Genomic DNA, 13,526 nt, shown 5'->3' on the forward strand with positions numbered 1-13,526 from the left:
GTTCAATCATCTATATTTCAGTCCAGCCTGGAGCTTCAAGTTCCCTTGAAAATCACAAGGAAGGCAAGCTAGAGAGCACTTGACCTTGTTTCCAAGTTGAAGCAATGCAAGCAGCAGCTGTTAGATGAAGCAAGTGTTGTGTTAGCGGAACTCATCTCTTTCTTTTGCTCTGTATTCTCTCATTTCTTTGCCTTACAATATTTGAAGAAGGAAATGACTGAGTAATGTTTACTCCCTTCTCAACATTTCTAGCCCACCTAATCAGACATGAATTTCACTGCTAGGAAACTATTTTCTAGAGTATTTAACATCTCATTTATGACAGATTTCCAATAGAGTAGGTCCTTAAGTGTTCAGAAAATGGTCACTGGGTTCAAAAGAAGTGTTGGACATTTTTTACCTTAACATTGTGACCATTAAATGCATGGGAATTATTTTGACTGTCAGTAACATAGTATTACATGTAAAGAAATTTGCAATTTCCTTGAAGTGTTCTATTATTATCTTGCCTGATATTTTTATATTATAAATGTGTTTATTGCAAGGCAGCATGGGGGACTTGTTTGGCACTGTGTGGGCCACTTAATTTCTTTGAGTCTGACTTTCTGCATCTATAAAATGGACTTAGTATTAGTAGTAGTAGTTACTTTAAAGTACTTTGTATAAAGTCTAACATAAATAATTATGAATATATAAATTTAAGGGACAGCATAACGCAATGAATAGAAATGTACCTTTAGAGTCAGGAATAACACTTGGCTTCTAGTCTTCTTACTAACAAATATTTACTTTCTGACCATAGACAAGTCATAACCCTACTGGATTGTAAATTTGAGAGGAATTGTTAATAGGTAGAAGGAATTTATTCTATATGTAATTATTACAAAGTAGAAATAAGGAGCCAAATACCCCACTAAGCAAGTTATTATTGGGCCGAATGTTTCTAATTTTAAACAATGAAATGATAATAAGAAACTCATTCTTCCTTCCAAGCAATAGTAGAAATAAAACCTAATGACCCATGTGTTCTCATTCTAACACTGGAGGATTGTTTGTTCCTAAAAATTAAACGGAGCCAGAAAATACTCTATGATTATTAGGTATCATAATATGTTTTTAGTTAAAACATTTTTTCATCTAATTAACTGTCTATTATGACCATGGACAAGCAACATCAGTTGTCTGACCTCTAATTTTTCATCTGTAAGATGAAGAAATTTGATTTACAATATTTAAGACTCTAATACAAATCCAATGATCTAGTGTTATTTCTACATTATATCCCTTTGGGGGTTAATTTAAGTCACTTAGCAGACAAAGTTATTCCCATTCTGTTAAATTAAGAACTTCAAATTCAGATGTGATGGCATCATATCTAAATCTTTTTTACATATATGCATAAAAAGTATTTATATTTTTGTTAAACTTGTTTCACCTAAATTCCTAAGTATTCTTGAAATATTTTACCTTCAAAGCCATGAAGATATCATTTCAAAATTGTTTATTCCTAGGGAACTTTATATTATTTTATGACAGTGTTTATTTTGCTTGAATTTAGATTTTATTTACTTGAAGGTATTACAGGGGTTGTTTATATTGCCTGAAACCCTCTTGTAAGAGCTCTTCAAATGATATTCATTAAGTGTGCTGTATTATTAATTACATTGACATTAGTCAATTAATATTGATAAATAAAATAATGCTTTTTGTCTCCTTGGACTCAATTAAATGGATAACTAGGACTTTGTAGATGAGGTCCTAAAATGGAAATAAAGGGAGATGAATTCCACTCTCTAAGATACTCAAAACATTTTTTAGCCTTTTGCTATTGGTCTACTTGCCTTTCTTGATAGCAGGAATAATCTTGTTATATGCTCATAACTGAGAAGACTTAGTGCATTGCTTTCCTTGCCCATACTAGTTGTTCATTAAAGCTTTGTTGAAAGGAACTAAATTGTAGAACTAGATAAGTAAAGCACTCACTGGTATTTCTAGTTCTCCCAGCTTCTAAGGTGTTATGACAAAACTGGTGACCTCTGAAACTAACTTTTATATTTTACATTAGTAATTAAAAAATAACACTTGTTTACATTGTATGGCTCTATGTCTATCAATATCTGAGATCTCAGAGAAGAGGTGAATGCTAGTTACATTTCCCAAATGTAAGGTTCTTTGCCTTTATTAATAATTTATTAAATTTGTATTTGTACCATAGGTTTTCTTGGTGCTGAGAACCCAGTTAAAATAACATGTTCTTGTCCTGTCCCCTTCTTTAACAGTAAAACTTCCAGGTCTCAGGACATATGTGGACCCCCATACATATGAAGACCCTAACCAGGCTGTCCATGAATTTGCCAAGGAGTTGGATGCTACCAGTATATCCATTGACAAAGTTGTTGGAGCAGGTAAACAATATAATGTAGTTCTTTTTAAAAGAGGTCAAGAGGACATTATGGTCAAAGCAATATCCAGTTCTGTGTCATCATCATGTTCATCACATTCTTCATCATCCTGTCTATGCCTCATTTACATACAAATCATGCTCAAGTCAAGACATCACCAAGTGATATTGTTGATTCTTTTTGAAAACACAGGACAGCAATAACAAGCTTGTTATCTGTAAGGCAAACTAGATCTCTCAGGAGATAGTGTTGGCCTTGGAATCAAGATGACATGAATTCCAATCCTACCTCAGACACTAATAAACTATGTGACCCTGGGCAAGTAATTTAACTTCTTTATAAAATGAGGATAATAAAAATACCTAACTCAAAAAGTTGTCATAAAGATCAAATTAGACAATATTTATAAAGCTTTTGGTAGAATTTAAAGTGATAGAAATTCTGATTGACATCATTATCATTATTTTTATTATCTATGTCTATATTTTATCTGTATCTCTGTATTAAAATAGCCAGTATACAATGGCAAGCAAGAAGGATATCGAGGTCCACTCACTTTCCTTGTGCTGAATATATTACTACATTTTCTCTTGAAAAGGCGCAAGGTTGAAATGTCAAGTAGTGGAGTGTGCTGAATGAGATTTAATGATTTCAAAGGTGTCACACTTATAAACCTATAAAGCACAACATTCTTAAGATCTTTTCAGCTATTCAGACATTAGGAAAAGAAAAACCTTCTGTTGATTTGTCACAAAAACTGATCCTATGGATTTTAAAGTACAGTTTTATCTTGTTTTAAACAAACTCAATATATGAAAATCTATTTGGACACCAAAAGTTGGTAACTTACTTTATAAAATGATCATTAATTAGATATTTTTAAGCTTCAAGCTTCTCTAATTTACTTCCATATGTGATTATTAAAATGGAGTATGCAAGATTTTGGAAAGTATCTTTTTTACATGAAAAACTGGGTCAGAATCCACTAAAACCAATCTTCTTACAGATACACACACAGACACAGGGGATCTGGTTGTGTTAACTTCATACAGGTATCTACCATTCTTTGATTGGCATATATATATATATATATATATATATATAACATATTTATGCCTCCATATGCATGTGTGCATCGATATGTTAGATAGACACTGCACATAGACATTGTCTCTGTGTGTGTATATATATAAATATATATTATTTAAGGTATGGTGGAATTCTGTAAGAACCTAATTGATATAAACAAGTAATTGCTTTGTGTTCTGTTTTATTGTATTTTCACCTATGAATAGAATACAGATGGAAACAATTCTAGTGTACTGTAGAAGCATGGAGGAAATGCCAAGGAACAAAGGTCTTGTTGATCATTGCCATGGGACAGTTAGGTGACACAAAGGAGAAAGCATCTGCCCTGGAAGACTTGAGTTCAAATCAACCCTCAGATACTTACTAGCTATATGACCCTGCACGAGTAACTTAACCCTGTTTGTCTCAGTTTTTTCAGAGAAGGAAATACTGTACCTCTGTAATATCAGAGCCAGGTAAACCTCAAAAAGGGTCACAAATAATCAGACACAATTGAAAACAGCTGAACAACAACACCCTAAATCAAAATAAATGACAAAGGCAAGATGATAAAAAAATTGAAAGACTGGAAAATTATCTTTGTTATCTCAGTCATGTTATAGAAAGTCACATCACCTCTACAGCTATATATTAGAAGCATTTAGGACTAATTTACCTTTATAAGGGGAATTTTTATTCTCAATATATATGCCAAGAAGGCATCATGACAACAAATAGAGAATTTGCTTTAGAATGAACTTGTTTCTTTCTGAAACTTTTAAATTCTCCATTACTTTAAAACCCTATTTTTTAAAAATAAATTTTTGATACTTTTTGTTTCTCTATAGTACTCATTTCCAAATGTGACTCATACCTATCCCCCAAGAGAACAATTCTTTTTTTAAGGAAACAAGAAACAGAGAGACAGAGACAGAGACAGACATACAGAAAGACTAGACAGAAAGTTAGAAAGGAAGAAATAAACAAAAGAGAGTAAGAAAGAAGGAAAGAAAAGAAAAGAAAAGAAAGAAAGAAAGAAAGAAAGAAAGAAAGGAAGGAAGAAAGAAAGAAAGAAAGAAAGAAAGAAAGAAAGAAAGAAAGAAAGAAAGAAAGAAAGAAAGAAAGAAAGAAAGAGGTAGAGACAAAGAGACAAAAGGAAAAGCAACCAACATATCAACTGCATTTGACACTCTATAATAGTGCATAATGATGTTCTACTACTGCTTCAAAGAAGGGTGAGATATGTATTTTCTTAACTTTTACTGTTGGGTCAAGCTTAACATCTGACATTTAATATTGTTATTCAAAGCACAAGTTGGTCATTTCTTAAAGAAAGTTAGCTTTATTTATTTGTTTTTCCTCCCTAATTCAAACTTCAAGAGAGCTTCATGATTAATGAATTTATTTTGAAACTCCCCTTACAACCACATTGCCTCAGAGTCAAAATAGAGCTAATTAAGAATCTCTTTTTTTTTCCTTCCCCAAGGCTATAGCTTTAACACTAATTACCTTTCATCATGAAGTTTTATTTCTCGCTTGTTTTAATATTGCCCCACAAGAGTGCACTGTTCTCCATCACCGTTGGGGAAAGTAATAGCTTGCTACCCAAAGACTTCCAGAGAGTTTGATGAGATGAGAAAGAAAGGAAAGAGGAGAAACTTATAAACAATTAACAATCAAATCTAGAAATTTATGTTTTTGACTTTATTAGTTTAAGACAATTTTCTAGTGGCCTTTGATTTGGGTGACCTTTTTACTCTAATGACAATGGCAGAAGCTTAAGTTTATAATATATATACATATATATTTTAAAAACAGGCTTATGAGAAAAATCATATTCATTAAAAGATTTTAAGTGAAAAAAGACTTAGGAAGTCAATTCCCAAGACCTCACTAAGTTTGTAATAGGATTTATTATAAAGTTTACTGATGTTCTTTTATTATCGTAGTATGAGTTTAAAGTTGTATTTTTTCTTCTTCTGTCCAATTTATATTTAGATATATAGATAAATACATATAATTTGAATGGCTTTGATCTATGATTTTCAGTTGTTAGATTAAAGTAATGTCTAATACCAAAACACAAGCTTAGTTCTAGATGTAAAATATAGCTATTTTATTTGTAAGGGATACTGATTTTATAACTGACTTCATATACATTGCCAGTGCCTTGAATTTTGCTGTTGGATTCCATATCCACAAAAACATAAATCCAAAGGTATCTAAAAGACCTTCTCTGGGTCCCTACTCACTCCAAGACTGTCAAGTTGAAATAATAACACATTATAAAGCTACACTGAATTTCAATCCAAATGTGTACATTCACTCTTTCCATCTTAGAATCAATTCTCTGTATTGTTTCCAAGGCAGAAAAGTGGTAAGTGCTAGGAAATGGGAGTTAAGTGACTTGCCCAGAGTCAAGCAACTTGGAAATGTCTGACGCCAGATTTGAGACTAGGACTTCCTGTCTTGGTTCTCAAGCCACTGAGCCACCCAGCTGTCCCTTTTATAATACATTTTTAAAGGAAAATATTTTCCTAGATCTTAATCTAGATCTTTGATTTAACACTGTGGCATTTGTTTGCAATGATTGTATGCCCTATTACATGGTCAACCTTTGTGAATGTACCATGTGCAGCTGAAAAGAAGGTGCTTCCTTTTTGTCCCTATTTATTTTTCTCCACATATCAATTAAATCTAATTTTTCTATGACTTCATTCACCTATCTTACCTCTTTCTTATTTATTTTTTGGTTTCATTTGGTCATTTAGAATAACAAAACATCAAAATGGGAAATGATATGACATAATATATCCTCACATTAATAGTAACCCCTTTTAAAGCACCCCCAACAATTGATAACCCAGCTTCTAGTTTAAGACATCCAGTGATGGAAAACTTCCTACTTATCAAGGCAAGCAATTGTACTTTTGGACAAATGTTTGTTATTGTTTTGCTTACATTGAAACAAATACACGTTTTCACAACTTTAACCCACTGAATCTAGTTCTCTTTCAAGTACATAACAAATTATATCCAATTCATCATTCCCTTTATAGCCCCCAAAATTCCTGAAAAAAGCTATCATGCACTCGCTGTCTTCCTTTTCCTAAGATTTTTTGGATAAAATCCTTTAACTAGTCCTCATTTGGAATGATAGTAAGTCCCTTTCACCATCCTGAATGACCCTCAATTAATGTGCTTCAGTTTATTAATATTATTTTCAAAATGTGACACTAAGAACTGATCACAGTGTTGAAGATAGGACTTGACCAAGTGTAGGATACAATGGGATTATTTTACCTTTTTTCGTTTTAGGTACTCTGTTTCAGGTCCTCTGCCCAACATTTAAATTAGTGCCAGCTATCATAATATTAAAACATACAGAGTTTTCAGTCCACTGAAACCCACACATCTTTTTCACTAACCACATATACTTCATTCACTGAACAATTGGGTTATGAAACCTCTGTATAACATTAATTATCCTTCCTCTGCTTGAACTTCTCCAGTAACAAGTAGATAATTGCCTACTAAGTCAGTCAGTCAACAAGCATTTATTAAATGTCTGCTATGGACCAGGCATCATGCTAAGATTTCAGAATAAAAACAAAACAAAACAAAACAAAAACAGTCCTTGGTTTTAAGGAACTCAAAGTCTAATGGAAGAGAAAACATGCAAGCAACTGTGTACAAACAAGATACATACATAAAAGATAAATTGAGGATAATTTCAGAAGGAAGACAGGATTAAGGAGGCCTAGGAAAGACTAATTGCAGAATATGAGACATTAGCTGAGACTTGAAGGAAACCAGGAGGCAGAGTTGAGGAGAGAGATGAGGAGAGAGATCATGGAAGACATGAGAGACAGTCAGTCAAAATGCTCAGGATCCCATTTCACTTTTGGTCCACAAAAGGGTTCTGGATGTACCTCCTCTTAAGATGAAAATTTTGTTATATTTGTTACTCTCCATGAAAGGTGATGCTGCAATTTATTTTATTTGTCCTAAAGCTATCAAGTCCATGCCTTTAAGGTTATTTTCCAGGTTTGGCATTCTGAAATATGGGGAACTAATCCAGATTTATCCCACCCATATCTTTCAAGTCTAAACTTTTGGACTTTCTCCCAGACTTCTCTGACCCTCATTAATTTTATTTACCTTTCTCTGGACCTTTTCTCAGTTCTTATGTTTTACTTGAAGTGCATTGGTCAAAACAATATGAGCTAAGGAATGAACTTCAGAAATATATAATATCCTTAGTTCTATTCATTTTCAATTTAATATGATAATCTCTTATTCTGAGCCAAATTTCTTAAACATAATGACAGATATTAAGAGCAGAATTTTTTAAGTCTAGGTTCTTTTTAAACTAAGGTCTGTCTACTATAATTGAGAACCTGGTTTATCTTTTTAAAAGATTAGTTACATAATTACTTTTTAAAAAGACATTTTATTTAGATAGTAGAAAGAACTATTTTGAAGACCATTGAAAAAATAAATCTCATTGCCTTCTCCATTTTTATAAAATAATTATCTAACATTACTGACTAATGAACTTAGTTCAACACCCCAATTGGTATTTGCTGAAGAAGTTTTAAGATGGAAGCTTAACTAAAACCTTCTTTGTGGCATGAAGGGATGCAACTCCTGATTGTCAAAGGAGAATCAGTGATGAAAAAAAGCACCAAACCAAGAAATAACAATTTCTTTAAAAAAACTAAATTATATATTTAAAATCAGATTTTGATTATTCAATACCATTCTTATTGACATAAATAAAATCTATCTTAAAGGTAGGGTTGTTCTAAGATAGATATGAATGACATGTTATTAGAATTAACCAGTATTTCCAATTCAACAAATATTTATAAGCAACTACCATGTGTCAGGCACTATGTTAGGCATTACAGATACAAAAATTTAATGAGATAAATTCTCTGACCTCAGAGAACTTGCAAGACATGCTCTCCCCTTATAATCTGCTAAAATGGAGGAGACTTTAGTAGTCATAAATTCTAACCCAGACATGAAAGGAATAATTCATTTAACTTTCCCAAGCAGTCATCCAACCCCTACTTGAAGATTTCCAAGGAGAGGGAACAACTATCTCTTTGGAGTGGACAATTTTTTTTGACTGCCCTCATTGTCAGAAAGTTTTTCTTGACACAAAACTTAAATTTGTCTCTATTTGGCCCATGAGGGTACAAAAGAACACATGTTCTCCCTCCTTTATATAATAGCCCTTTAAACACTTATATGTATCTATTATGTCCCTCTTAAGTCTCATTTCCAAATCTGAGTTCTTTCCCTCGACCATCCTAGCTCCTAGCTGTCTTCATCTTTCCTTTTTTTTATTAGATTGACCAGTACGTTGTCTATTTTATCTGTTTTTTTCAAAATACCAGCTTCTGGTCTTATTTATTAATTCAATAGTTCTTTTACTCTCAATTTTATTAATTTCTCCCTTAATTTTTAGTATTTCTAATTTAGTTTTCATCTGGGGATTTTAAACTTGCTCGCTTTCTAGTTTTTTGAGTTGCATGCCCCATTCATTAATCTCTGCCCTCCTTAATTTGTTAATATATGCACTCAAGCATATAAATTTCCCCCTGAGTACTGCCTTGGCTGCATCCCACAGAGTTTGGTAGTATGTCTCATCATTGTCATTCTCTTCAATGAAATTGTTGATTGTTTCTATGATTTCTTCTTTGACTAATTGGTTTTGGAGAATCATATTGTTTAATTTACAATTGGTTTTTGATTTGCCTGTCCAGGTGGCCTTACTAATTATTATTTTTATTGCATTATGGTCTGAGAAGGTTACATTTAATATATCTGCTCTTTTGCATTTGTTTACAATGTTTCTATGCCCTATTACATGGTCAATCTTTGTGAATGTACCATGTGCAGCTGAAAAGAAGGTGTATTCCTTTTTGTCCCTATTTATTTTTCTCCACATATTGATTAAATCTAATTTTTCTAGGACTTCATTCACCTCCTTTACCTCTTTCTTATTTATTTTTTGGTTTGATTTATCTAGATCTGAAAGAGGAGTATTTAGATCTCCCACTATTATGGTTTTACTATCTATTTCCTTCTTGAGCTCTGCCAGTTTCTCCTTTATGAATTTGGATGCTATACCACTTGGTGCAAACATATTGAGCACTGTTATTTTCTCATTGTTTATACTGCCTTTAATCAGGATATAATGACCTTCCCTGTCTTTTTTAATCATATCTATTTTTACTTTTGCTTTGTCAGAAATCATAATAGCCACTCCTGCCTTCTTTTTCTCATTTGATGCCCAAAAGATTTTGCTTAAGCCCTTAACCTTAAACTTGTGTATGTCCACCCGCCTCATATGTGTTTCTTGTAGATAACATATGGTAGGATTTTGGTTTCTAATCCACTCTGCTATTTGCTTCCTTTTTATGAGTGAGTTCATCTAATTCACATTCAGAATTATAATTATCAGTTGTGCATTCACTGACATTTTTGTATCCTCCCCTAGTCCCACCCCTTCTTCTTACACTATTTTCTTTTACACCAGTGGTTTGCTTTGAGCCAGTATCCCTTGTCCCCTCCTTTGATTAACTTCCCTTTCTACCCCTTCCCTTGTTATTCCCCTCTTTTTATTTTTAAAGGCCTAATTAATTCCCTCCCCCTTCTTCTCCCTTCCCTTTTTTTGACCTTCCCACTCCCCTGCTCCCCTTGGTTTATCCTTTCTGACTTTCTCAGTAGGGTTAGATAGAGTTTTTTATCCCAATGGATAATGTAGCTACTCTTCCCTCTCCGGGTTGATTACACTGAGAGTAAGGTTTAAATATTACCTCTTAATGCTCTCTTCCTCTCCTCCTTATAATAGTATTTGTCCCCTCCCCTTCCCATGCCCTCTTTGTGTGTAATAGAATATACGATTTTTCTTATTCACTCAAGTTTCTCTTGGTGTCCCCTACTATTCACCCCCTTCTTTCCCATCCCCCATGTTATCTTAGACCATTTAGTATTCCACCCTCTCCTTATGAATTATTCTTCTGATTGTTATAATAGTGAATACTATAATAGTGAATAGAGTTCACTACATAGCATTTCTCCGTATAGGAATAAAGATAATTAGATCTTATTGAAGCCCTTAAAAAGGCAAAATTAAAAAATTATGAGTTTTCTTTCTTTCCTCTCTGTTTCTTATTTACCTTTTCATGTTTCTCTTGATTTTTGTGGTTGGATTTCAAACTTTCCATTTAGTCCTGGTCTTTTCTGTGCAAATACTTGGAAATCTTCAATTTTGTTGAATGCCCATACTTTCCCCTGGAAGTATATAGTCAGTTTTGATGGGTTGTTGATCCGTGGTTTTAGGCCCAGTTCTCTTGCCTTTCTGAATATCATATTCCAAGCCTTGCGGTCTTTTAGCGTGGAGGCTGCCAGATCCTGTGTGATCCTAATTGTTGCTCCTTGATATTTGAATTGTCTCTTTCTGGCTTCTAGTAAGATTTTTTCTTTTACTTGGAAGCTCTTGAATTTTGCTATTATATTCCTGGGCGTTGTCCATTCTGGGTCTAGTGTAGAGGGTGATCTGTGGATACTTTCAATGTCTATATTGCCCTCTTGTTGTAAAACTTCAGGGCAATTTTGCTGAATAATTTCTTTTAGTATGGAGTCCAAGTTTCTATTAATTTCTGGTTTTTCAGGAAGACCAATGATTCTCAAATTGTCTCTTCTAGAACTGTTTTCTTGGTCTGTCACTTTCTCATTGAGATATTTCATGTTTCCTTCTATTTTATCAGCCTTTTGACTTTGTTTTATTTGTTCCTGATGTCTTGGGAGATCATTAGCTTCTAAATGCTCAATTCTAGCCTTTAGGGACTGGTTTTCCTTTTCAATCTGGTCATTTCTGGTGTTCAATTTGCTTATCAGTTCATTTGATTTCTGGGCCTCACTTTCCAATTGTGAAATTCTGCCTTTTAAACTGTTGTTTTATTGCCAGATCTCTTCCATCTTTTTCATCATCTCTGATTTGAACTCTTCAATAGCTTGTGACCAGTTGTCATTATTTTGGGAAGGTTTGGATATGTTTTCTTGTTTGTTCTCCTCTGTTGTCTGGATTTTCTCTGTGTAAAAGTTGTTGAGTGTTCCAGAGTTCTTCTTGATAATCTTTCTCTTCTGGGCTTCCTGATGGCTTGCCATTGTTGTTAGCCCAGCACCTTCTCAGCTTTATCCTCACACTCAGGGTCTGTCTAGGCTCTGGAGGTCTCAGGTCTCGTTGTTCTTGGGGTTGAGCCTCCTGGTTGTCCCTGGTCTGCCCCTCTGGCCAAGGCTCTTTCAGCAGTCTCAGGGGCTGCTTCCACAGCCGTCTGCACTGGGTCCCCACTTGCGGTCCAAGCCTGCACTCGAGATTCTTGTCCACGCCTAGGGCAATGCCTTCACCCGCGCAGGCGCTCTGGAGAGGCTATGCTCGTTCTTTAGCCTCTTGGGGTCCCAAGTCTTGCTGCTCTTAGGAACAAGCCCTGGAGCTGCCAGTGACTTAATGGGTGCCCCAAATCTGCTTTAACTCTTTTGGGCTGGCCTTGGAGTTGTGCGTGGTGTGGGGTGTGGGGGAGGGGCTTCTTCTTCTCCCCTTTTAGTGAGAGTTGTTTCACCCCTTTATAGTGTGGAAATGCCCCAATTCCGTGTACCTTCTATGCTGGGCCCTGTTGTGGGGTCCCTTCGTTCGTCTGGATTCGTTTTTATGTCCCCTTGAGGAGTCCTTTATGCTTTGGTTAGGAGAGATCAAGCAGTGCTGTACCTTACTCTGCCGCCATCTTAACCGGAAGTCTCCTAGCTGTCTTCAAATAAATATCCTTCTACTTACATATAGTCTTCTAAACTAAGGTGATCAGAACTGAACACAATTTTTCAGATGAAGCCTGAAAGACTCGAATGGGACATTTTAAACATAAAACCCTTGAAAAGCCCCAAAGGCTAGTCAATGGGGGTTAAACGACTTGTCTAGGGTGTGTGTGAGCCAGATTTGAATCTAAAACCTCCCATTTCTATGCCTGGCTCTCATGGAAATTGACGCCCACTCAGGTATTCATTAACTTTGACTACAGACCTAGGTAGGGAACAACTCTGAAATAAGAAAATATTTAATTAAGATAAAAATAAGTAATAAAACAATGTCAACCTCAGCCCATATTTCTAAATGTGTACAATACATTTCTACTTTTCTCTCTTCAAAACAGATTGGAAATGAATTCCTTCCAGATGACCAACTTCAGCAAGAGAAAGCTTAAGTTTAGTCTTTCTCTCTCATTAGCCAAAACAAGACAATCATTTCCTTTTCCAACTGCATAAAACCTGCTCCTGCTTGTAGGTGCAGCCCATTGCTTTTTAATTCTGTTCTCCAGCATAGCTGTTGTGGTTTCTAGCTTAACTTTCTTCAGACACCAACTGCTGATTGCCAAGATGCCCCTTGTCTTTGGAACAGCTACTGTTTGGCTCTTCCTTTTTCATGGTCACAAACTCAGCAGAGATAATTGTTGCTCCTCTCTTCCTTAAGGTGACAAAGTATCTTTCCCTGAATATTTCACAGAGAAGAAAGCAGATCTCTGCAACCTTGGTGGGGAGTTCTTAACTCACTCCTTAGACCTCTCACCAACTCCTTTAATCCTTCTGTCCTTTCCCATCTCTAATAGATCACTCACACCCCTTCAGGAGGTAAAAAGGGATAAATACAGGATGTTGCACACAAGGTATGCTTGGAGATGCTACAGGCTATATATGTTTGTTAGTTGATTAGTATTTCTTTGGGATGGGAATTTTTTAATAAAAAATTTATTTGTTGGTTTGCTACATTAAAATACTAAGTTAATTTTGTACTTCCATTAGAGAAGGTATAATTTACAAAAAGATACATGTATATGTAAAACCATAAGCCAACCTTGACCAATCTACACAGTTCCACTGGACACTATTCAGGAACAACATATTTTACCTTTTTATAGCTTGATATTTCCTGGTTCATCCCTTTTTCTTTTCTCCTAAAGAATATTCTTTCATTTATAGTCATCTATT

General features: G+C 34.6%; 1 protein-coding gene across 1 annotated transcript in view; it reads left to right on the top strand.

The window, feature by feature from the left end:
• Nucleotides 1-13,526, top strand: part of EPHA3 (EPH receptor A3) — a 436,551-nt gene that overhangs the window by 354,245 nt on the left and 68,780 nt on the right. The window contains exon 10 of the mRNA XM_044666928.1: nucleotides 2,280-2,405. Coding sequence (XP_044522863.1) covers nucleotides 2,280-2,405 — 126 coding nt within the window. The remainder of the gene's footprint in view (nucleotides 1-2,279; nucleotides 2,406-13,526) is intronic.

This window comes from Gracilinanus agilis, chromosome 3, assembly GCF_016433145.1.
Source record: "Gracilinanus agilis isolate LMUSP501 chromosome 3, AgileGrace, whole genome shotgun sequence".
NCBI classification, from domain to species: domain Eukaryota; kingdom Metazoa; phylum Chordata; class Mammalia; order Didelphimorphia; family Didelphidae; genus Gracilinanus; species Gracilinanus agilis.